Raw genomic sequence first — 24991 nt, forward strand, 5'->3', positions numbered from 1 at the left:
CCTGCTGTCATTGGTCAGTCGTTTCACCAAGCACGTGAGAATCATTGAACCTGGATTTGTGTTTATCATTTCCTACCTGTCCTACCTCACAGCAGAGATGCTTTCTCTTTCTGCTATCCTTGCGTAAGTTTCTTTTTATTACTGCCCATGAAGGGGCTCAGACGGGAATATCGTTTTTAAAAACATTGAAAAGAAAGACCTAAATTACATAGGACAGCTATAGAATATGACACTCATGAAGCTTATGCTGAATATTACTACCTTCACACTGCAGCAGATTATAGTTTGCAAATACTGTCATTCAGCCTTGAAAAGGAATGCAAGTTTTCCAGTATCTGCTGTGCAACATGAGAAATTCCTTTGCAAAATACAGACTTTACTCTTTCCTCTTTGTGATTAATAATACTTCAATAACTAACAGTTGTCCATCTATACTGACATCTTTAAAAAAAATCCTAATTAAAACAATATTTTTTCTAAGGCATTATGTGAATGTCCATTATTTGCTGCTCTCACTGTCTTGACTGGCCTGCTAAAATTTGCCTAAATCTTGCCTGTTTTGGCTTGAGTACCTCTGTGGTCTTTCTTCTTTTAGTATCCATTGATTCCTTGCATACCTTTCTTCTCAGTTTTGCTTGTCATGTTTGTAGATCCTACAGTGAGTATATTAAAGGTCCGAAAATCTTACTGCAAACAGATCATTAGTTTAAGATTATGTCTGATGTAAACAAGATACAAAATTTTGCATGTAAAGCAGTATGATAATCTGAAGAGAATTAAGGTCTGTTACGATCTAATGAAATGCTGTCTTCAGACCTCTTGGGGTCACCTCAGGATGAGTGTTTGAGATATGCTTTTTACCTAGATTAAACTCCACAATGGCTCCTGAGTGTATTTTTTCTTAGGAATTAATGGTGGGTTTTTATCACTATGTGACAGATAGATGGAAATAATATTAAATGTTACAACAAATATTTTCTGAACAATTGCTATTTTTTTTTTCTAGGATAACTTTCTGTGGCATCTGCTGTCAGAAATATGTCAAGGCTAACATATCTGAACAATCTTCTACAACTGTAAGATATACCATGAAAATGATGGCCAGTGGAGCAGAAACTATTATCTTCATGTTCCTGGGAATTTCAGCTGTAAATCCAAAGATCTGGACTTGGAATACAGCTTTTATTCTGTTGACTCTGGTCTTCATCTCAGTGTATAGAGTTATTGGTAAGGGGATGATCTTCTTCCTGTCCTTGCATTGTATTGTTGATGCAATAACATATTCTTTTGAAAAAAGAAAAAAAAAAAAAGAATTTGGAGTTCTAGACTTGTTCCTTTTAAAATATTCCATTTATTTTAGTTGAATTCATGGTTGGTTTTGGGTTAGGAGGGTAGATCTCTACGGTAAGCTTCATCATATGCTGAAAATATAGTAGGATTTCACTTTTGCTGATGTGTGAGGATACGACTAGCCCAGCAGTTAACATGAATCACCCAGTGGCTAACCTTTGTGGACCCCGCACATAGTATTGGCAAAATCTCCCAGAGAAATGGACTTTGTTCTTTAATTTGCAGCCTAACAAAGATGTGAGTCCTGTCAGTCATCTCTTTCCTTCATCTCTTTCAATTTGGTAATAAAGAGATTGTCTTGAGCTAATTTTATGGTTGACTTCAGGTTTGAGGCACAAAGTGATGTAAGACCATATATAATTACACCACAGGTTCTCTGGCTTAAGAAATAATTCTCAGGGACTGGTGAAAAACTGGTAAAAAATAAGACTGTGGCAGGTAGGGATTACTTACTGTCAATTTACTGGGCTTATATAAATTTGCAAACATTTCAAAATACCAATGACAATTTGCCCAACTATATAGTTCTACTATTTAATCACTGTTCTGTGAAAGAGCAAAGGGGGTAAAAAAGCAAAAAAGGCATAGCATGAAGTACTTCTAGAGAGTAACACATATAGCGGCTTGGTGTATGTACTTACATCTGGGAATAAATTAAATGGTTTATTTGCCTGTTTGTCTTGAATTAAATTCAAATAAATCGTAATGCATATATCTAGCTGGCAGTTTTCCTAGACTCTCTATTCTTATTCTGTCTAGAGATTCCTGGGCTGAATGAAGGGCCTAGCCCCATGTCCTCCTTTCTAAATAGTCTGTAAACATTGTTCATTTAGCCACCTCTCAGTAACTGCTGATGTGTGTGAGGTGTTTAAACAAGTTTTCAGTATCTTGACTATGTCACTTGTATTCCTGGAATGAGTGGTTAACAATCCCATAATAAGTGTGATCAATAATTAAATAGTAAATATTCAGCAATAACAATATGCATCCCTTAAAGTAATTGAGCTTAGACATTGATAAATTACTAAAGACCTGATGATATTGGGCCTTATGTAATTGCAGCTTTCATACCCTTGGAGGAGTCAGATTGGTGGCATGAATTAATTTTCAAGGTCCCCTCCATCAGAGGCCTTGCTTACAGTGATACACACAAGACACTCTTCACCTTAGAACAAGTTTAAAGTTCTCTAAAAAGAGAAATATCTCTTTTGTACTGGTTAACAATCCTGGCCTGCTGCAGTGGGACACAGATGCTGTGCCACTCTCAGGAGTGGTGAAGTTGTTTTCCTTCTGCATGGTGGGAGCTCTGGGAGGCGTTGTGATTCAGGTCTCCTACAACAGGCAGCATCTCATCTGTAGGCCTGAAGACAGTGTTAGCATAACTACACAACCTCCATAAGCCAATGACATAAATGTCATTTTCAGTGATTTGTAAAGAGTACCACACTTACTTACTTCCTAAATCAACACTGTCTCAACCTGTTTCTCCTTCTGTTAAAAGATCCTGTGCATATCACTGACTATGGTGCTAAAAATTCTATTCTTTCTCAACTGTGAATTTCAAAGGTCAGCACATAGCAGCACCCATAGTGCCTATGCCAGAGGGCAGCACTCCCAGAAGAACTGCTGGCCTACAGAAGAATCTTCATCTAATTCCTTTGGCTAAACATAAAGCGGAAGGTACCAAATGGACCTGCCCTCCTTGGCAGTGTAGCAGTACAGAGGGAGAAGTAGGTGATGTAGGGAATTTGTTATGAAAACAGACTGGTGGTACTGTTTCTGTTACACATGGTTGGGATATTGACATTTTATAAGGGTATTTCTAGACATGCTGGCATTTGTTTTTTATAGGTGTAGTTTTACAGACATGGATTCTTAACCACTACAGAATGGTCCAGTTGGAGATAATAGACCAGGTGGTGATGTCATATGGTGGACTACGTGGAGCAGTTGCTTTTGCTCTGGTTGTACTTCTGGATTCGGAGAAAGTGAAAGAGAAAGACCTGTTTGTCAGCACAACTATCATTGTTGTGTTTTTTACTGTTATTTTCCAGGTAATTCAACTTCTTAAGCATGCTTCTTGCAAGGAGAAGGAGTCCCCAAAAGTACCGAATGCTTAAAGCTGTTCTCAGCTGAAGGTTGCATATTGTTTCACTGAACTGAAAGCATAATTGAATTTGTAATTTTAGTAACAAAGATCCTATTTTATGTTTTCACGTGGCACCACAAGGGACAAAACATAATTTCCTCTGTGCTAAAAAATGTTCAGTCTTAGCTGCTTGGTATTAATAGTGCTCAGGTTAGTATCTGATTAAACATCCTTCACCTCATGTGAATAACTATAGGGAACAGTCCTTTTTATAGGCAAATACAGTCATTAAGCTGATCTACCTGAGCCTAAGTCCTTGTTTTAAAATATAACAGTAAGCAGTGGGACAAGAAAATATCTAGCATCCAAACAAAATAGCACTTTCTGGATGAAAAAAACAACATTAATTTAAATGGAGATATGTCAGTATATACCAGCTTGGAATTTTTTCTCAAATTTATTACAGAAAGTTTAATTGTGGTCACAATCTCCTGGTATGTGCAGAAAACACCACATTCAATGGTATAGGAAACACTTTAACTCTTCCACTACCATATTTTTCTTATAGAAGATATATTTTTCCACTGGTTGGTGTCTTTTCAAACCTTTGTAACAGGAGCTGAGGGTACTGCATTATTTTATTTTCTAAAGGGGACAGAGATCAACTGAGGAAGTATGAGAACCACCATATAACATACAAAAACACTCTATTTCTATTTAACAATAACCAGCTGGAGGAAAGTCTAAGATAATTCCTAAGTATTTATTATCATGTTTCAATCCTTAGGGACTGACTATCAAGCCTTTGGTACAGTGGCTCAAAGTGAAGAAAACTGAACACAGAGAGCCAAAACTGAATGAGAAACTTCATGGCAGAGTAAGATATTTTTAAACAAAACTATGGTATCTTTTCGATTTTTATAGAGTGCCTTAATAGAAAAAAATATTAGAGAAAATTTCTTTTTGGAAGGGAGGGGAGAATCAAATTTCAAGTGCAAAATCCTTCAAACATTTCAAAAGTTATCTGTAGGGTGTAAGTTGTCTTTGGGTTGAGTCCTGTGAAGGGATACTCAGCTGAAGGTTCTGGTCTTTCACTTGAGAATTCAGTGGTGCTGACAGTACTGGCGAAACAGCACGGCTGGAATATGCTTCTTTATCTAAAAGAGAAGGACGTTTGATTGAAGATCACTAGGGCAAAGCATGTGGAATTAAGTTTATTTTTCCATCTTAAATATTGTTTATTTATGGAAAAGATATGAAAGCAGGCTTTGTAGCTTGCATATTACATAGAAAGGTAGTCTGCTGCCCAGTGCAGATGTTAATTATATACTGAAATTCCAGATTAATGCTAATAGTTTTAATTCAGTGTGAATGCTGTGTGCCTGCATTTCTTTAACCTTTTAAAAGATTTTGAAACATAATCTCTTCCAATTCACTTTCACACAACATTCTAAAGTTTTTATTCAGTAAAAGAAAACATACATTTTCAATAAAAATACAGGCTAAAGGATGCAAGACTATAAGACATCTTTCATGGCCTTCTTTAATTCATAAACTTTTCATATTTATCCTGCATTGAGTATTTTAACACATCCTTGTATGAGCTTCTAATCTTGTCTGTTTTCATTTTGGAGGTCATCTGAAGTGAATTAACAACTTAGTGATGGACAGGGTTTGTTTCTGAGGAATTCTTTTACAGACTACTGAATAAATACATTATGCTTTTGTTATCCAGCAATTCAAGTTTCCATTTCCGTTCAAATATTTCACTATTTGAAAATCAGTATTCTTCCCCGAGGTGAAAAAATACAGTCTGTCTACATTTATGGGATATACCTTTACATGTCAGTTAGTAGTGCAGGCCAAGCAGTAATGTTAATCCTAACAGTTTGTCAAGTTGTACATACTGATTCAGCACTTCCTAGAATATTCTAGCAGACACTGTCTCAGGAGGCACAGTGCTGTATAAATTGCAGCCTTCAGAGAGAGGGAGCACTGTCTGTTCGCAGGGAGTAGGAGGGAGCAACTTATTTATAGTATCATTTTCTCCACTTCCATGTCAGGTATCTCCTGAGGCAGTAATTAATATTATATTCAGGAATAATCCATATCACCCATGTTGTTCTAAACCTAGCATGCTGCAGTAATCACGCCAATGTTCAGAGTAAAATGTTAACAACCACATACAGAAAAAGACCAAATTCTACCTGCAGCTGCCTTGGTTTGAATCAAGAGTTATAAACCTCAGGATTTCTATCAGCCATCTAATATACCCAGCATGGGATTTTGCCCTAGATATCAAGAGAATGGTGCCTACTTCTACTCTGAGGGAAGTATGGATGCCTGAAACATCTAAAAAGAAACACTACGAAAATTTTTCAACTGATTTAATCACTGACACTAATGGTAGCATTGTAACTTGGAATGATGTACTTCATAGGGCAGAAATGGAGATGGTAAAATGAGTTGATAAAAAGTCTCAAAATTGAACGTTAAAATGGAGGGTTAAGTACCTTTTTGCTGAGACCCTTGTAATTCAAGAATAATTAGTGAATTTGTAAAGAACTGGTTAGAAAGCTCAGGACCTTTGAAGAAAAGCATGTAGTAGTTAGTATTTCTGTAAATGGGAAAAAAAATCTGCTTAGCAGCAATAAAATTATTCTGCATAGTCACGTGGTCTAACCTGACATAAATTGAGCTATTTTCTAATTATGCCTTTTATTTCTGTGAAGATATTAATTCCACTTTCACTTTCCTAGGCCTTTGATCACATTCTTTCTGCTATAGAAGACATTTCTGGACAAATAGGACATAATTATCTGAGAGACAAGTAAGTAGTAACTAACTTGGAATGCTGAAATACTGCTAGGAAATCTTAACTGTAATTTATGACTTTTTAATCCTGTGAGTTTAGGGACAGCAAGGATGTCAAATATAGTTTAAAAGGTTATATACCGCAAATATTGGAAATATAACAAATGTGAAAATAGTTTATTTTTGTCCCCTACAACAGAAATCTTTTCGGTCCAGATTAGGCCTTTGCAAATGCCTCAGTTCACATCCAGGGATCAGCTTCTCTCAAGATTTGAGAACTGGCCATTTGCACAAGATTTAACATAAAATGTTAATGTTGGTCCTTCTCTGTAATACTCCATTTCATGAACATTATTTGTGTGTGGAGGCACTAAAAAAACTAAACTACGACTGTGCTAGTTGTTTATACTATTTCTACAAAGGATGCGTTCAACACCTCTGAAAGTGATGGCAGAGAGTGCTTTGAAATGACTCGGATAGTTTAAGCCTATTAGTTTGTAGTTTAAGCCTATTAGTTTGAAACCAATAATGAAAATTATGGGTCATTTTCATCCCCTTCTGTTTATAGTTGATTCATCACCCTCTGTTTACAGTTGATTCATTTTGAGAGAAGCAAAGTTACCCAGCTGAAAGATACAGACACCATTTTCTTTAAAGTACACGTGAAGAGTTATCATTGTGATAGGCAGAGTTCCATAATTTATATGCATAAATGTGGAAAAAAAGGACATTAAATCTTTAATGCCTTTAACATTATCTTTAACAGTGTTATTTAAGGTTAGGCAGTTCTCTCCCTGGAGTTAGGTCATTTCATAGGTGCAGACAGTCACAGTTCTGACCTGCTAATGTCCTGCTGACTCAACATGTCAATTGCAATACAAAAGCCATGTGGTTGTATTAGTTTTCTGCAGAGCACTCCCCTAACCCTTGCTGAGAAGCTGAGTATATTAGCTTAGGTTGAGCACTGTGCTCATATAACTATACAACTCTTAGACTGGAGCTAGATTGTATCTGAGCTCAAGCAGAATTGCTCACCTGTCTGTACCCAGTTATAGGGACAGTCTTGCTTATTTCCTTTTGCTCTCTGTTCATTTATGCAGGGAAGAATTTTCATGAGCCATTCCAAATAGAACATCCTCTTTCTTTTGGTCTAAATTTTTATTTTACTTTTTGGGAATTAATTTCAGCAGGCTATAATACAGGGGAATACATGCCCAGTTTTGAAATACTGTCTTGAAGATGGAGCTAAATATTTTATAAGTGGCAAATTAGAGTTTGACTTCTTAGATGTCAGAAAATAATCTCCCTGAGTAACAAGAGAAGGAGTAGCTTAAGGTAGATTCATGGTAGAGTGTGTGGTTTGATGACTAATGTGTTTTGAATGAGACCATCTTAAGTCTGCTTCTTTTGGACTATATGTACATGAAAGTGCTGCTTCCTAAAGGAAATGGCAGCCACTAGCTTCCTCACTGATGTGCTCAGGTGTGGCAGCCTGAATTAGAGACTGCTTGTCATATGTTCTGGCTAGAGAAGAGGAATAGTTATCAATTCTGTGAATAATGTTTAACAACAAAAAGGTTTCAACAATCTGAATAAAAAGTCATAAACACAAAATAGCCATTGAGCAAGATGGATAGGATCACTTTGAATAGTAGTCTCCAAAGATGCCTCATGCCCTTTAGAGAAAATCTTGAGGAAGGCAGATGAAAGTAAAGCAGCCTTTATCTTCTGGAGCCTAAATATGAAATAGCAGATGTCCTACTACCAGACAAGCTTGGAAGTGTAAATCACAGAAAATACACATCACTTCTATCCCCCAGAGTACATCAATGGCATGAATAAGGCCGTCTGTAAGTGCATTTGGAAGGGCACAGTAGTGAACTGATTTTCTAGGCTGGCTGTCCTACAATACAGCTGGGGAAAAGCAGATTCCCTTCCAAAGGAGGAAAGAAAATTAAACTTTTAGAATGAAGCTATTAAATACAACAATGCATAATCAGAAGTGGAAAAAAAAAGTAGCATGATCTCCCAGAGTATAAAATGTCCTAGCGACTCTGAAATGGGATACTATAATCATAGCACTCTTGCTGTTGTAGTAGTGTTTGGTAAGTGAACCTATTAAATGCTTTGTGACAGCTGCATAACTCTGTAACAGGCTTTTCCTTAACTTTCTTTACATGCTAATTGAAAAGCTTCAAAACACAAATCCCTCACATTGCTATGTTCACCATTTCTTTTAAAGTGCTTAGCTCACAGAAATATTTATGCCAAACTAAAAATGCTGTGAAACTAAAATTGCTTGTTGTCATTAACACAGTTTGTTTAAATTATCAGGTGGTCCAATTTTGATAGGAAATGCCTCAGTAAAGTACTGATGAGAAGGTCTGCTCAAAAATCAAGAGACCAGATCCTTAATGTTTTCCATGAACTCAACTTGAAGGATGCAATTAGCTATGTGGCTGAGGTACTTATGAACACTTGTTGACATATTATAACATCATTTGTGTTTGTTTTTTTTTAATTTATGATATAACCTAAAGTTGATATATCGCAGGAGATGTCTAAAAGAAAACTATTTTCATCGCTGCTCTTCTATTTTTTTCTAAATGTGTTTTGAGTCTCAATATCACCTGTTTGAGTGGCTGTAGTTCTCAATATTATGCCTGATCCTCAAGTATGAGTATATTGTACTTATGTCAGTGTACTTTTCTGTTGGATTTTACAGAATAACTTTGTTTCTACATTCATTGCATGAAAAAATACTGTAATTCCAAAGGGATCAGGTGAACTACTGTCTTTCTAAATGTGTCAACAGAGTCTGGCTCCTGCAGAACAGTGGTTCTATGTGATGACAAATCTGATTTGAAGATGCTCACTTCCAAATGGTGTGGATATATGACCAAAGCAATGGATTGCTATAATCTCATTCTGCCAGACCACAGTAAAATAAAAATTGGGAAGGGTAAATTTAATTCAATGGAATCGTAACACCCAGACTTCAAAAATTAAGGTTAAAGTGATATATTACAGATATCAAATGCAATCACAGAATTGTGAAGTTAGAGAAACTTAAGACTTGCAACAGGAGAAATTTTTAAAGTTACAGAATGAAAATTCAGGAATTCCATTCCCAGACTGAAGCAATGTTAACAGAATGTGTAAGAATTCCTGATCTTCTTCAGTATGAAACTGGCCACCTTAGTTCAAATCACCACAAATGTGCAGTATTCATACAGTGTAGAGGATGGTTTTAAATGGACTATTTTAAACAGTGATCTTTGAAGTGATAATCTATCTATGCCTGTAATCTCCAAGTGAACTAATTTTCACAGCTAGGTGATATACCAGTTAATTTCTTTAATCAAAATAAACACTATTACTACAACTGATACTACTGTTAATAATAATCTCTTTTCTTTTTCTGAAAATGAGCCAGGCAGACTTCTTCCAGTGAAACATGTAATTTCAAAGATCAAATTCAGAAAATAAGATGAGATTCAGAAATGATGTTAGTGTGAAAAATGACGAGTGGTTCACAAGATAAGCAAATACTTCCTTTTGAGATTCTGCAAATTACGCATTCGGTTTTCAGACCATTTGAGCTCAAGAACTAACTTTCTTTCTTGTGGTGCTTTCTGGGTCACACCTGAAGATAGTTAGACAATGACTTTGATGTTGAGGAGCATAAGACTTATGTTCAGATTCACTGCTGAATCTATTCAGTAGATTCATTACAGTATTTTTTTCTCTTTAATGGATGCAAATGGCTCTCTAGATCACTAAGCCATGCAGATTTAGCCCCAGAATCTATACCCAATAATGTCTTGAATCCCATATAGTAATGTTAGATTAAGTTAGATTTTTTTTTTTTTTAGGAGAGTTACCTTTTTTATTATACCTTAGTACAGTTCATAGAATCATAGAATCATAGAATAGTTTGTGTTGGAAAGGACCTCTAAATGTCATCTAGTCCAACCCCCCCGCCGTGGGCAGGGACACCTTCAACTAGATCAGGTTGCTCAGAGCCCTGTCCAACCTGACCTTGAATGTTTCCAGGGATGGGGCATCCACCGCCTCTCTGGGCAACCTGTGCCAGTGCTTCACCACCCTCAGCGTAAAAAATTTCTTCCTTATATCTAGTCTATATCTACCCCCCTTTAGTTTAAAGCCATTCCTCCTTGTCCTGTCGCAACAGGCCCTGCTAAAAAGTTTGCCACCATCTTTTTTTATAAGCCCCCTTGAAGTACTGATAGGCTGCAATAAGGTCTCCTCGAAGCCTCTAGGCTGATAGGCTGAACAAGCCCAACTCTCTCAGCCTTTCTTCATAGGAGAGGTGTTCCATCACCCTGATCATTTTCGTGGCCCTCTTCTGGACCCACTCCAACAGGTCCGTGTCTTTCTTATGCTGAGGACTCCAGAGCTGGACGCAGTCCTCCAGGTGGGGTCTCCCCAGAGCAGAGTAGAGGGGCAGAATCACCTCCCTCGACCTGCTGGCCACGCTTCTTTTGATGCAGCCCAGGATACGGTTGGCTTTCTGGGCTGTGAGTGCACATTGCTGGCTCATGTCCAGCTTTTCATCCACCAGTACCCCCAAGTCCTTCTCGGCAGCGCTGCTCCCAATCCCTTCATCCCCCAGCCTGTACTAATACTGAGGGTTGCCCCGACCTAGGTGCAGGACCTTGCACTTGGCCTTGTTGAACCTCATGAGGTTCACACGGGCCCACTTCTCGAGCTTGTCCAGGTCCCTCTGGATGGCATCCCATCCCTCTGGTGTGTCGACTGCACCACTCAGCTTGGTGTCATCTGCAAATAACATCCTTTATAACACAAGGAAACTGACTTTTGTTACCCTTGTCCAAATACTATTTGTGTATATTGTGTCTTGCAGACAAATTCTATTGGCAAATGTCTACTGATCTGATAATAATACACAAAGAAATTAAAAGTTCTCCAGGTTCTACAAAAGATTTGCAACGTGGTTTCTTCCAGTGGAAATTAGTTATGTTAATATGCCTGATTAGTCATGAGTTTTGAATCCTAAATTCATTCCCCCTTTCTCACGTTAATATTTGCTTCAGTGATACACTGCTTTAACAACTTTTCCTTGACTTCTGAAATATATCTTTGAGCTAAATATCTGTGAATTACAAGCTGACATTGAGATTGAAGCCATTTCTTCCAGGAGGAGTAAAGATCTGCCTCCCCCAGCTACTCACTCTCTTCTCACTTGCAAGAAACTGAGGAGTTTAAAAACTACTTTATAAAAATTTTTTTTTTTTCAGCTCTGCTGTTATGCTGCATCTGTACAATAAACAAGAGCTTGAGAGAATTCAGTCTGAACCTAAATAAATTCCTTACAGTTGAGAGGGGAGAGCCTAAGCCAGGCAAAATGAAAATAATCCAGAGCAAGTGAATAGAAGCAACTTAAAATACTTACAGTTCATAACTTCTTCTGGCTAAAATTCCTCCACTGATGATATGGTATGATGTATGTATGAAACATTAAACTTGATTTGAAAAGAAAGTCAGATGCACTTAAGAAAATGGATGGGATGATGCTGACCCAGAATTTACTTTTTTTTCTTTTAAGTTTTCTGCCTACAGAGGCCAGAGTGTACTTCTTAATACCACTGATCTGATCCAACACACAGTACTGTAACATGTATGTGGGGTGCCACAGTAAAAGAAAACATTTGTTATCTCTTTCAATATTCTGCAAGGGAGATGTTTTTTCTTGGTGTATTCTTTATTACAGTTTGAAATGTAGAGACCTGCTATGTGATTTCTCTCTGCTGTGATTCAAAACCACAGATGGGTTCAGCCTATGTAACCATGATGTCACTCAACAGCTACCTTTCACCTAAACAAGAGATTATGCAAGCAGTAGGGAAAACTGTGAAGACATGAATGTGAGCTTTTCCAGCAATTCACTTCTGTGACACTAGTTTTAGAACTGAAAGCAAATGTCATCTCTTCAGTATCTCATCTCTTCATGCCATACCTCTTTCAGATAGGCTTGTAGACTTCTACCACCACTTAACTTTTGCTGCTTCCTGTCTGGTAGAGAACAGAAAAGTTAGTGTTGTATCTTTGAAAACACTACTGCTAGTGCAGTGATGTGTTGAGTCATAAAAGTCTGCATAGATATCCCTATGTACTTGGTTTGCAATGTAGTACAAAGTTAAAGGTCTGTCCCTGAAAGGGTCTGTGAAGAGAAAAGGGTTACACTGCAAAAGTGCAAGGATATAATTTGCAAACAGATTGAAGCCTAAGAAATCACTCACCTCCTCAAAATCAATTTACAAGAGTGGGATAGTTTTTCTCCTAGCTTTGTTCATTGGGATAATGTCACTCAATGTAAAGAAACCATAAAACCAAAAAAATTGTTTGTATTCATTACCTAAATATAACTTCTCCCCTGCTTCTTGTGCCATTTGCATACAGCAGCCTCACAAATTATCCGCATTTTCTGATACACATTTTGCCCTAGGTGTTTACAGCTATAATATGTCTTGTTTCTTTCTGTGGTCAGGGTGAACGTAGAGGTTCCTTGGCATTTATACGTTCTCCAAGTACAGACAACATGGTAAATGTGGATTTCAGCACCCCACGCCCAAGTACTGTGGAAAGTTCTGTCTCTTATTTACTGTAAGTAACATGGTCTGATTGTGGTGTGTTTTTTCTGTGGGGTTTTTTACGTTATATGTGAGGAAATAGAAATAGTGTTATAAATGTTGAAAAATGCAAATTACAGGGGCTTCATTCACTACTTTTTTGAAGTTCAATTAATATTTTCTCCCACATAAAATGAGTATACATACAGTTATATTGTTGCATTTTACACACAAACAAAAGCTGGTAAGATGAAGCAGATATCCACATTAGAGTTGTTTCATGTGCCTTTTGTTCACCAGCTGCTCCCATCAGGTACTTGCTCACTCATTTTCATTTAGTTGATTTTGACCTTTCCTTTTTTTTTAGGCTTCATCTTCATTTCTCCCTCTCGTTCCACATTTTCCTGTTTTTTCTTCCTCTTCAGCAATTACTGATTTTTAAAACTGCTGTTTGTATATTGTATTCTTCTTCAGGAGAGAAAAAGCTGGACCAGTTTGCCTTGACATGCAAGCTTTAGAACAGAGGAGGAAAAGTATCCGGGACACAGAAGACACAGTCGCTCATCACACCCTACAACAGTACCTGTATAAACCCAGGCAGGAGGTGAGAGCAGAAGGCTAGCATTGGACTGTTTTCCAATCTAAAACTAGGAGACATTAGGAACGAAAACTCGGGAGCAAAACTCAAAAGGAAAGAACGCATCTGCAAAATCTGCACCCTTGAGGAAGATAGGCTCTTTGTCTATATTCTTTCTCATTTATGAACATGCCTCTTTAACAGAACTAATGGCTTTGATTTCACTGCAGCCAGTGGAATGCAGAACTGGGTCTAATATAGGTTCTGAAGCAGGATTAAATGGAGTGTATCAACTGAAGTGATTCAGACACTTATAGGGAGAGGCTTACTTTGAATGACAGTCACTCTTACGTACTTAAAATTCTTGGACTTATACCTGTTTCATGGTGAAGAAAGAGAAAGAAAAATAGGAGTTTCATTAATGCCTTCAGACTAGTCTTTGTTTCATTCTTTTCTATGGCGTTGTTTACATTTGCATGACACTGATTGAATGCATTGATTCAGGGCTTCCAGCTGTATTTCTAAATAAATGAGTATTGTCTTCCCTTCCTGGTCACAGCACAAACACCTGTACAGTCGACATGAGATCATGCACAGTGAAGATGAGAAACAAGACAAGGAGATTTTCCATAGGACAATGAGGAAGCGCTTAGAATCTTTCAAGAGTACCAAACTAGGAATAAACCATTCCAAGAAGCTCAATAAAATCCACAAGCGAGACCGGGGCCAAAAAAGGGTAAAATACTTTCACAAGGACCCAGATGTAGCCACCTATTATACAAACTAAGGGGTGGGGAGGGCAGGGAGGACTCTGAAGGGTCCTATGTCCTGCATTTATCTCTGTCCTGTAGAACTTCACAAACTTAAAGGGCCTAAGTAAGAAGAGATTAAACTATGAGATAACTCAAGGGTCATCTTCTAACATGCTGCTTTTCTCTATGCTTTGAGACCCTTCTTCTGGGTGAGAGATTTTTGATCACTTGAAAAACAATAGACCTTGAGCCATGCTACAACACTGTGGGAAGATATTGCAGGGTAGATGTAGCAGGGTAGCACTCTACCATAGAGTGTTCCACAAAATGTGCATGAAACAAAGAAGGAACGTACAGCATACAAAGAGCCAAAGTTCCTTTCTTTTCCTGTAGTGAGTACAAGTGTAGGGGGAAACTAATGACATCCATACTGAGTCTCAAGCAAAGATTACAACAGATTTCAGGGTTATGCAGCTGAACTCATGCATTGAAAGGATGTCACTGCCATTGCTATCTGATGATGGTAGTGTTTTTGGTAACTTCATTTGTTTTCTTTCAGCGAAACAGCAGTGTTATACCAAATGGAAAAATACCTTCAGAAAATCCAGTACAAGACTTTACTTTGAAGGAAAAAGGTAAAAAGACTCTTAGACCAGTTTCATTAACTGCATTTTACCAGCTACATTGTCAGTAAAGCATCACTGAAAAATTTTGTGATATGCAACAGTGAAGCTGGTATTAAAAAGGGACTTCTAGTCATAATTCAGAACTCAGAGTGGGGATCTGCTCCATGGTTAAATGCAGTGTCTTGATGATTTAGAAGTTGTTTTTCTAGGCAGCTGGATGACAAACCAAATTTTAATTGGCCTTTTTACTCACATTTTTAAAATATCAGATTTAAATTTTGAAAAAAAAAAATGCTGTGGCTACAACGTAGATGAACTTTCAGCTTCCTTTTGGATAAGCTGCACAGAGCAACTTTTGCTAGCATTTTTCTTTTTCATCATAGCAGGATATGTCTGCCCAGCACACCATGCCATATAAAATTCAGTAGCTGAGATGACATTCTGATCTGAGTTAAGGTCTATTTGTTTGGAAGCATCTGAATCAGAGTTGACACTAAGCAAGCACGTTAGAACTCAAGGAGAGTGTAGCTTTGAAAGGAACACATAGTCAGAGGCCACTGATTCACCCTTCCTGCACAAATCTAACACACAGGTCAGCCTTGAAAGTGTAATCTGAAGCTGACTGGCCTAGGGAGCATCCCTAGCAAAAGTTGGTTTTGCATGTAAAGCCCCAAATTCTTTCATTTCATGTTTTAGCCATCTTTTGGCATTGATGTCAGTCATAGCAAGATGTGATGGACACTAATATGTTTGTTATGTAATTATAAAATAATACGTGTCACTTAAAAACTGAAACATGGTTTAAAAGCCACTGAACTAACTCTTATTTGTGTTCTTTCCTCTGTTTATGCATGCAACCCCTTGATCTCAAAGAGAATTGAAGTAAAGTAGAGAGGGATTCATTTTTTCTCAATAGCTCCAAGCAAAGAGATTTTTCTTTATGTATGTTCTATGAATCATTTTCTGAGCATTATTTTTCTTTGACTGACAGGGGCAATACAGGCTGGCTGAATAAGTGTAATATTCTAGAATTTTTTCCATGGGAAAAGCTTTCTGATTACTTATAAGTAGGTCATTCAATGCTGTCTTGTTAAAGAATGCTGCGTATAGATGTCATCCTCTACCTAAAAAAAAAAGTTTCATTGGAAGACAGTCTTAACAAGTGGTTTAGCAGCTGTTGTAAAACTGATTCTACTGCAGTAGAAGTAGCAATGACCTCACCAGGTCTGAAATCAGTCAGGTTACTAATGCTGACCTCTGTCAAATGATGAAAATGCAGTGACTGATCATTGTAATGGGACAACATTTGTCAACATGTGAGCATTTAGGACACAAAACACAGCTGCGGCAGTGGTGCCATGTCATAGGTTGGTTTGTTTCAGTCCCCGGAAAGCAGACAATTCTGTTAGCCAAAAGCTAACCAGAGTGTGAAATCTCTATCATAGCACCAGATAATAATGCAAGCCGGAAACCTGTGTTGAGTTTCTTGATGTAATTAGTATCTAAGCTGCAAACTCTATATATATTCACATTCGCATTTCAGTGCTACAGCTGTTGATTAAATTTTGCCCTTATCTAGATCCTTGTTAAAGATGTATCTTTGATAACTATGCCAGCATCAAACCAGCATGAAATAACATTTTCTATCAGAACTGATACAAATCTCTAATCAAATTGGACTTTCTTTTTTTTCCAGATTTGGAGTTTTCTGAATCAGAAGAAAATAATGATTATGAAACTTTGCATCTAGGCAAAGGAGTTGATTTCCTGGCTAATGTGACGAAGCAAAATTTCACAGATACTCCTACTGGTAAAAACATTAATTACCTACAGAGGTGGTTTTTTTTCCCCAAATGTTAAAAAAAATACTAGAAATGGTGCTGATTTAGCCTGTATTTTCTGTTTTGGTTTGATTTGATGTTTCTATTAGAAAATATATTTCCTTAATGTTAGTGTTAACAGATAACAAGTTTTGGATATCTTTGGAGCAGATGGAGAGCATCAAATTTGCTACTGATAGAAGTTGTGAGCATGATTGCCTAAACCAGACCTAAAACCACTAATTATTTCTAGCAACAGAAAATGTTATTTTAGAGTTGTCCTACCTCACAAGACCAGCCAATACTAGTCCTTTGGAACTGTCTTCTACTTGCATTTGAAGCACTTTGTTGTAATAAACTTCATGCTGCTTCTGTCAGGCAGGATTTCTCCTCTTAAATTCACAACTCCCTCAGATCCTTACAGGCTCATAGAGGTCACTGAAAAGGGCAGATTTTCAGCATTCCTGGACCATTCATTGGACTTGATTTCCAGCCCTGAAAGGCTCAAAAATATCAGACTGAAAGTGTATCACTATATATAACAGAAATTATACGATATGATATCTGATTTATAAAGTTTTAAAATTTAGTAGTGCTCTTTAGCACTTTTGTGTTTGAATTTTCAGCATGCCACCGTATGCTTCATATGTAACATGGTGCATGTGAAGAAAAATACTTGTGTCTGTACTCTTTTGGCAGACATGTGGATACAGCCTTTTCACTGTTCCATGACAAATTCTACGTTTGAGAAATTATTTTGATTAATTGTATTTGTCACTCATGAACTTTTTTTAGGAATTGATAACCCAGTATTTTCAGCTGATGATGATCAAAGCATCTACATGAAGTTCTCACCATGGTTATCTAGTGAAGATACTGTGGTACCATCACAAAGGGCCCGAGTGCAGATCCCATATTCTCCAAACAACTTCAGACGGCTCACTCCATTCCGGCTCAGCAATAAATCAATAGATTCCTTCCTGCTAGCAGACGGCCCAGAGGACCGACCCAGATCTTTTCTCCCAGAATCAACACATATGTAATATTTTAAAAGATATTATCACCTTTATTTTTAATCAGCCTTTCTATCAACTCTGACTATTGACAAGTAAACTTACTTTTCTGATTTTTCTTCTCCCCGAGCATGTCTTTCTTTCCTGATGTCTTTGTACAACTAAACATCTATTTTCCTCCAGCTTGAATAACAAAACATCTTTCTATTTTCCTTCTGCAGAAGAGCTGTCCAACTATTTGGGATCCAGTGCCTTGCTATTTTTACAGCAGATAAGGGTCCTACTCTTGTTTTGGCTTGAATACTTTAAATGCCAAGAAAATAGTATTCCGAATACCAGAATATTGTGCACCCATTTTCAAGAGGCTCCAGGTTTCTTGGTTAGTCAGTTCTAGATGATAAAATTTGTACCTGAATTCCCTAACAGGAATCAGGTAATTCTGATTCAACCCCCTTAAACAGTGATTGGCCTTTTCAAGTAACATTGTCACTACTGTCTGCAGATGCAAGCAAAGTAGTCTGAAGCCCCAGAAAGACAAGCCAGTTGCTGATGCCAAAGGATATAGTTTGCCCATAAGAGGTCAGATGACTCATTTAATCCATTGGACTCTATTGCATTTGGATGTACAATAGGAACAGCAGGGCTAGACCAGCAATGATCTGGTCTCATTCTTAGCATGATTAGAATGTGATTTTTGACTCGATTGCTAAGAAGCCTTGAGTCAGTTCTGAACATTTGTCCAGGTTATTTATCCAGTGCCCAGGAAGGGAAAACGGTCCCACTGCTACAATACAAGTACTCAATGACACTGCTGATGTCATCATTACATTACTTAAGAAAGGGTTTTAAAATGAAGCATGTTTACTAGAATGCATCAGAGTTCTCTTGCACAGGTAGAGATAATTACACAACAGCCAGACTGTGGAAAAACAGAATTCCAGTTTTGGTTAGAGCTTTATCCTTAAACTGGGAGTTTATCTTAATCCATACCTTATTTTGAAACCAGAGAAATGCTTAGCCTTCTCATGCAGTAAATAACTTGTTGCTTCTAATGTATGAGAGGCTTAAAATTAAATTGCCTCTGGGTTTAAATGAATATCCCAGTTGCCCTTTAATTCTCACTTTGTGGAAATTTTCCACACCATAAAAAGCAGCCGTCACTTCTACTATGAACACAGTCCATGCTGTAAATGAGGTGGGTCAGGTCACAGTTCAGACATCATAATTGAATAGAACATAGGGCACTGTGGGGATTATGCAATGAAATACAATAGTCAGTTTCATCATGAATTCACTTTTGTGGATTGTATGACCTAGTGTCCTCTGTGCATCAACAAATAAAGGAATGTGGTCAGTTGAAAGTACTTCTGTAGTTAGTTGATGAAACTTTGTTCAGACAAAGACCTCAGGATAACAGTGAATGCTGGTAATTTTGATTTGAGAAGAACTTCATAACCTTTTGAAAAGAAACAGAAAAGGAAGTTTCATTTTTCTTCTGTTCTGGCTTCTCTCCCTGCAGAAGATGTGCTAGTTCAAGTGTAATTACAGGAAGCACATAATTTTCTCTACTGGAGTGGCCTGTATGTCTGTGGTTGGTTCTAGTACTCAGTTCCTTATTAATGCATCTTTGATTATTTTTTAAACAATGTTTTAAAATAAACACTGGATTAAAGAACTGTGAATTAAATTCCAATATCCTGATTAAAAACTTGAACAATGAGCAGCATTCCAAAAGGAAAACTTTTCCTTGACGCTTATCTACATTGAAATTCTCTTCACTTTTTTTTTTTCCCACTGAGAACATTGTCATAAAATATTGGCATATGACTTGCTGAACATTTTCTTTCTAACCTTTGTTCTTTTCCTTATTTATTTATTTTTATATTTATTACTTTCTTATTACTTGTTTATTACTTTATTATTAGGAACTGGTATTTATAAGCTTTTGTGCAGGCATCTTTGGGATATCAAAATCACTGGGTTTTGACTGCTGTGTTTCTTAAGGAGTTTTTTTGGAAGTTAGATTTCCCAAGCTAATAAGCTTAGATCTTGATTACTCTCTGAAACAATCCTCTGGATTATCTCCTTAACAAAACTCTCCTAATAGGAGAATGGTACTGAAATTTCAAATAAAAGGTTTTAAAAACCAATGTAAACTGGAAGCCAAGGGTGGAAATGTGAAGTTTCTTTACATAGTCTAAAATGTACAGCAAACTGATCATAGGCTCCGGTCAATAAGAAATTGACGCCCTGGTAATACTCTTTGCTACTTGATTGAAAGAGCACAATTTCTTTCAAAAGTTTCTGAAAGATTTCCTTGCTGAGCATCAGGACTAAATGTTTCCAGATAAAGATACACCTTAATGACCAGATGATGGCTCCATCTCCTAAATATCTGAAACAGGCAGCTGTTCATCACAAACACTGAACTAAGTTTTGCCTGATACTCAACAAGGATAAGACATTTAATAAGCTCACTTTAGGCTGTCCAAGACAGGAATTGGGACAGGGTACAGTCCCCCAGCAAAAAAAAAGCCATCTTAAACCATTCATTTTCGTAAGACTTTCATAAAAATAGCCAAAAGCAAAGCCCAAGAGCCAGCATACTAGTATATAAAGTGTGTCTTACAAATGTTTCTATTTAATTGTGCTCTCTAGGTGATATGGACCATGATGTTGAAATGACAGAATACTCCTCTTCAGATGACCAGCTAAACCAAAACCAAAGTGTTTCAGTGACTCCCCTCCACTTCTTCCCATCTTGTCTTCAAATGCCTTGGACACAAAACTATTCTTCACTGGAAAACAGAGGCAATATATCTCTTTCTACTGTCTCTGAGTATATAGCTTCTTGTGACCCAAATGTACCTGATCTCTTCTGGGAAGCAGGTACAGATACGAATAACAAAGAGACAGTAAACTCAGGTTATTGTTCTGAAGTTAGCTACAAGTCAGAGAATTCACAGGAAGACAATTCTCTACTTATGTTTGAAGGGCTGGAAGACTCTTATGTGAAGGAGCCCCAAGAGAAGAAAATGTTGCTTGATGTACAAGGAAATTACAGATCTGCTGCAGCCAGACGTGTACAAAGCCGACGTTCTTTTCACAGGCCAAAACCTCTGCAACACCCTAAGCTTCAGAAGCTAGCATCTCTTCCAGCATCTTGCCATGTCCCTCCACATTCTTTGGAACAAGAGGAAACACAGTTGTGAGCCAGGACTTACTTGAAAGAAGATGAGAGAGAATAACTTGAACAAAGGGCTTCTGTAAAAATAGAGAGCAACCTATTGGTTCATGGGATCTGCTCTAGAATGGTTTCAGATGGAAAGGGAGTGGGGTCCCATGATATCAGAAACACTGGAGCTTTTCTGCTGCACTTATATTTTTAAGTTCTTGTTCATAATGAAAGGGTGCATAGTGAAGGGGAAATATGCTTCCTTGTTATTTTTTCATGTAGACTGTTACAAAAAATCAATATTATTTTTGGAAGGCTAAACCAAGAATCTTTTCAAATGGTAAATCCTTGTTGGTTTTTACATGGAAATGATTTATGATGCCATTATGCCATAAATACATTTAAAGAAACAGGCTGCATTTGCTGCTGTATTGAATGGAATTCAATATTTATCATGTATGAAATTAATGTAGGAGAAGCCAATGGTTAGACTCTTGCCTGCTAAATCTACTCAGATTGAAATGGATCAGTGCCTTTTATAAGTGCAAGCTAAAGAAAAATATTTTCCCGCTTTTGAATATTTGTGTTACTGAGTAATTGTGGGATATTGACTCTGGTGGAAAACTTTCCAGGGAGAGGAAAGTCCTGGCATCTTGAAACTTAATCAAGGACTCTAGGAAGACCTTCCTTTACCTTCATTTCCTCTACTCAGTAGCACTGGAATGAAAGAACATTCAGAATTAGCTCAGAATTTTAGTTTGTGTGGTCACAAGCAACCCATTTCACATTCTTAATTAAGCTGCTCTATTTTAAATAGACTCACTCAGACAGAAGTGTAAATATTTGTCATTTTTACTGCTTCCAAACGCTCTGTTAGATTATCTTGTTAATTTATGTATCACTTTCAATAGCTGATCAGGATAATGGTCTCTCAGATGCTATCCTGTATTTTGCCACATGGTTTAAGTGCCACAATGACTCAGGATATTGATGGTTCAGAGTATTGTACAGAAGTAGTTTGGCTACAGTGTATGTATATACCTGTCTGTGTTATTTTTTTGTCCCTAGTTTTCTGTTAAATGATAGTAGTTAAGATTGCACTAGATGCCTATTGCATATTAATCTGATCTACATCACCTTGAAGACAGCTGGAGACATCAGTGAAAGCCAACTCAGATGAAGACTAGATAAAAGTGAAGACTCTGAGGCCTCATGGATGTATAATACCACATGCCAGTGTATAGTCCTCCGGCGTCTCTGTATTTTGCCTTGGATCATTCCAGTCCTGAAATTTTGGCTTGAAATCTTTACTGGTATAAGTTGCAAAGGTTCTGTGACATCAGTAGAAGATGAGTGCTTAGCTGCTTCTGTCATCCTAATGTGTACCTTATTTCTATTTGATATCAGCGTAAACCATTTGTAAATTATTTAAGTCACCTTCAGGGAGGTATCTGAATTGCTTAAGACTGGATCCAACGGAGGCTTATTTGGTAAATTTTACTTTATCTATAGGAATTAATGGTTGTTTCACTCTACCTACCCAGTTTTTGAATGGGTTCTAGGTGATTCTCTGTCAGATGTCAAATTTCAGATCTACCCAGACACCCAAAAAGAGTGGAGCAATGTGTGAAAATTCATGCCCACATTTTTTTCCTACCTTTGTCCTTTTTGCTAAAATGGCCTCTTAGGCTAGTGCAAATTGCAGAGATGTGACGGCAAATGTCATATACAAACCTAGATAGATACATAACATATGCCTTTAGAGACTAGATTCAGAGTACTGGTTCTTTTGATATCAACCCACAAGCAGCTGCCTGTTTGCAGTCGTCTTGGGCACTGATTCAAATCAGTGTCCCTAATTGGAAAGCTTCATCACCCAGAGCTAGTCTTGTTAATGAGGGTCATGAGACATAAGGCTATCACCAGTAGGGATGCTAATTTTATAATTCAATAATGTAAATACAATTTTTTTGTGAACTGAGTACATATGAACATACTATTTTGGTGAAGTAGAGCATATTAATGCTGTTCCAGATAATGTAACTGGAACAAGTATTTTAGTCATTGGCATAGATATATAACAGGACCATGACTGATCCCAAATATTAGCACAGGTAAAGTGTGATGTGCCAACATCTAACCTCCAGTCTCATAGCATAATGCTGAGGTACCAACACCAAAGCTGGCAAGATGCTCATCAGGTGTTGGCTTTGAAATAAAACTTTCATTTCTTATTGCTGTTGTACAGATGTCATTGCTGTGTTGCAGTCGGAAGAACCACACTGTGGACTGTGTCTTCTGCATGCTTGTTAGAGCATTCCTAGTCTATTTGTGTACAGGCTATCTCAAGCAAACATTTGTAAATTGTTATCAGCAGATGGGAGTTTTCACCAGATAAGTGTTGCACACACAACAGTATGCAATTTTGAAAATCATAGGAGATAAGATTTTAATGTTCTTGTATGATTTTATGCTAAACAAGAGATGATCAATAGACATCACAGTGTTTACAACTACAGCAGACTCTGTGAAAAGTCAGCCAGGATCCTGTATGCTTTTGAGAGGTCTGTGGGCTGTAGGAGTTTTTGCAAAACAGCGAGGAACATTATGCCATTTTTAACAACAGAAGAAATGGAAAGACACTATATACAAAGGCCTTAACTCTCCATTTATTTTCAAAGGCCTTAGGCATTGTCTATATGTTGTGTCACCATAGTTGAACAGTTGAAGGATAAAATGGACAATTCTGATAGTGAAGAGAACTTTCCCTGGAATAGCTTGCATAATTTCTGAAGCTCTTATGCCTCTGGAATACATTTTCTAGTATAACTGCCTCTACAGCAAGGTTTTGTTTGGCATAGCTTCTCGATTTGAAATGTGACAAAAAAAAAGCTTCATATCCCCAATTTCTATATTGAGAACATACTCTTAGCTGAGTATAGTGGATTATAACTCCTTTTTTTTTCCCGAGGCAATTGCTCCCAATGTCTACCACGGTATATACAAGAAGCAGGTTATAAGACTTCATCACCTGTCTCACTTTCTTTTTTCTTTTTCATAGTCTTTCTGTGCACTTTCACATTTCAGTACATGTCCTGTGGGTGCAAGTGTTTGGTTGCTTCTTCAACACACTTTAACCAGTCAAGCACCACTAATTTCCATCACAGCAATGTAGATTTAGAGCTGCTGAGGATCTGGCTGTATATATCAGCTTCCTTTTTACCGTGTGAATTACATTGGAATGATCAGTTGGTAAATCAGTTCACCCCTGGTGAGGCCAATTCAGTTCTTGCTTCCCTGGCTGGAAACTCTCTCTCTAAATTTTTTTTGTGATATGCTCTGTCAAAGAAAGGCAAGTTGGGAATTCCACAGTCGCTATTTATTGAACAAGTAACTATGGCCTACTTTGTTTTAAAAAGATGAAATGCAGAAATATTTGATGTCTTTTCTATACATTTTGCTCCATGGATAAGGTTCTTTTTAACAATGTTTATTATGCTGCACTATGACCTAGCAATATTAAAAAAAAGAAGTGTTGCCTGCATTCAGATGAATTCTGTCTCTCTGAGCTGTGAAGCTAGTTATTGAAATATATGAAGTTATGTTTTACAAATATATGGTCTAGCCAGAGATTTATGTAACAAAGGTTGCAAAATAATCACGTGCCTTAAATTGTCACTCTTTGGAATGCTGTTTGGAGATTTTTGTGTGTACTTTCCAAAAGGTGTCAACGTACAGCATATATTTTTAAACAAGTCAAGCTGTTCTCCTAATGTGTCTTTATAGAAACATTTTAATAGTATATTATAATGAGAAGTTTGGCAATAAATTGTATCACTTTGGTGGAATCACACTGCTTTGGCAAGTGATTTAGAGAATCGTTTATTTAGTACATTTAGAGAAGACTTTCCATACAAGACTTCTGAGAAGTTTGTATTTCTGCTTCCAAATCAAATTTAAAAAAGAAATAGTGTGCTGCTGGTAATTCATGTAATCTATAAAACGCAAATCATTAAAAACAGCAACAGAAGTTGTAGATCTCCTGAGTCTCTCTCTGACAACTATGCTACTTTTTGTAGCATAGTTCTAGCCCTAGTTCTACCTAGTTCTAGCCCCACTGCAGTCAATGACAGAATTCCCATTGACTTCATAAGCCAATAT

The 24991-nt window shown here is 37.2% G+C and overlaps 1 protein-coding gene across 1 annotated transcript in view; it reads left to right on the forward strand.

Moving 5' to 3' along the window:
• Nucleotides 1-17685, forward strand: part of SLC9A3 (solute carrier family 9, subfamily A (NHE3, cation proton antiporter 3), member 3) — a 54231-nt gene extending 36546 nt beyond the window's left edge. Inside the window, exons 5-16 of the mRNA XM_009324490.1 lie at nt 1-123; nt 1007-1227; nt 3202-3404; nt 4227-4316; nt 6199-6269; nt 8588-8717; nt 12786-12901; nt 13342-13471; nt 14004-14180; nt 14756-14831; nt 16519-16632; nt 17438-17685. The exon at nt 1-123 is cut by the window's left edge and continues 58 nt beyond it. Coding sequence (XP_009322765.1) covers nt 1-123; nt 1007-1227; nt 3202-3404; nt 4227-4316; nt 6199-6269; nt 8588-8717; nt 12786-12901; nt 13342-13471; nt 14004-14180; nt 14756-14831; nt 16519-16632; nt 17438-17685 — 1699 coding nt within the window. The remainder of the gene's footprint in view (nt 124-1006; nt 1228-3201; nt 3405-4226; nt 4317-6198; nt 6270-8587; nt 8718-12785; nt 12902-13341; nt 13472-14003; nt 14181-14755; nt 14832-16518; nt 16633-17437) is intronic.
• The last annotated feature ends 7306 nt before the right edge of the window (nt 17686-24991 follow it).

This window comes from Pygoscelis adeliae, unplaced genomic scaffold (assembly GCF_000699105.1).
Source record: "Pygoscelis adeliae isolate BGI_AS28 unplaced genomic scaffold, ASM69910v1 Scaffold95, whole genome shotgun sequence".
Taxonomy (NCBI): domain Eukaryota; kingdom Metazoa; phylum Chordata; class Aves; order Sphenisciformes; family Spheniscidae; genus Pygoscelis; species Pygoscelis adeliae.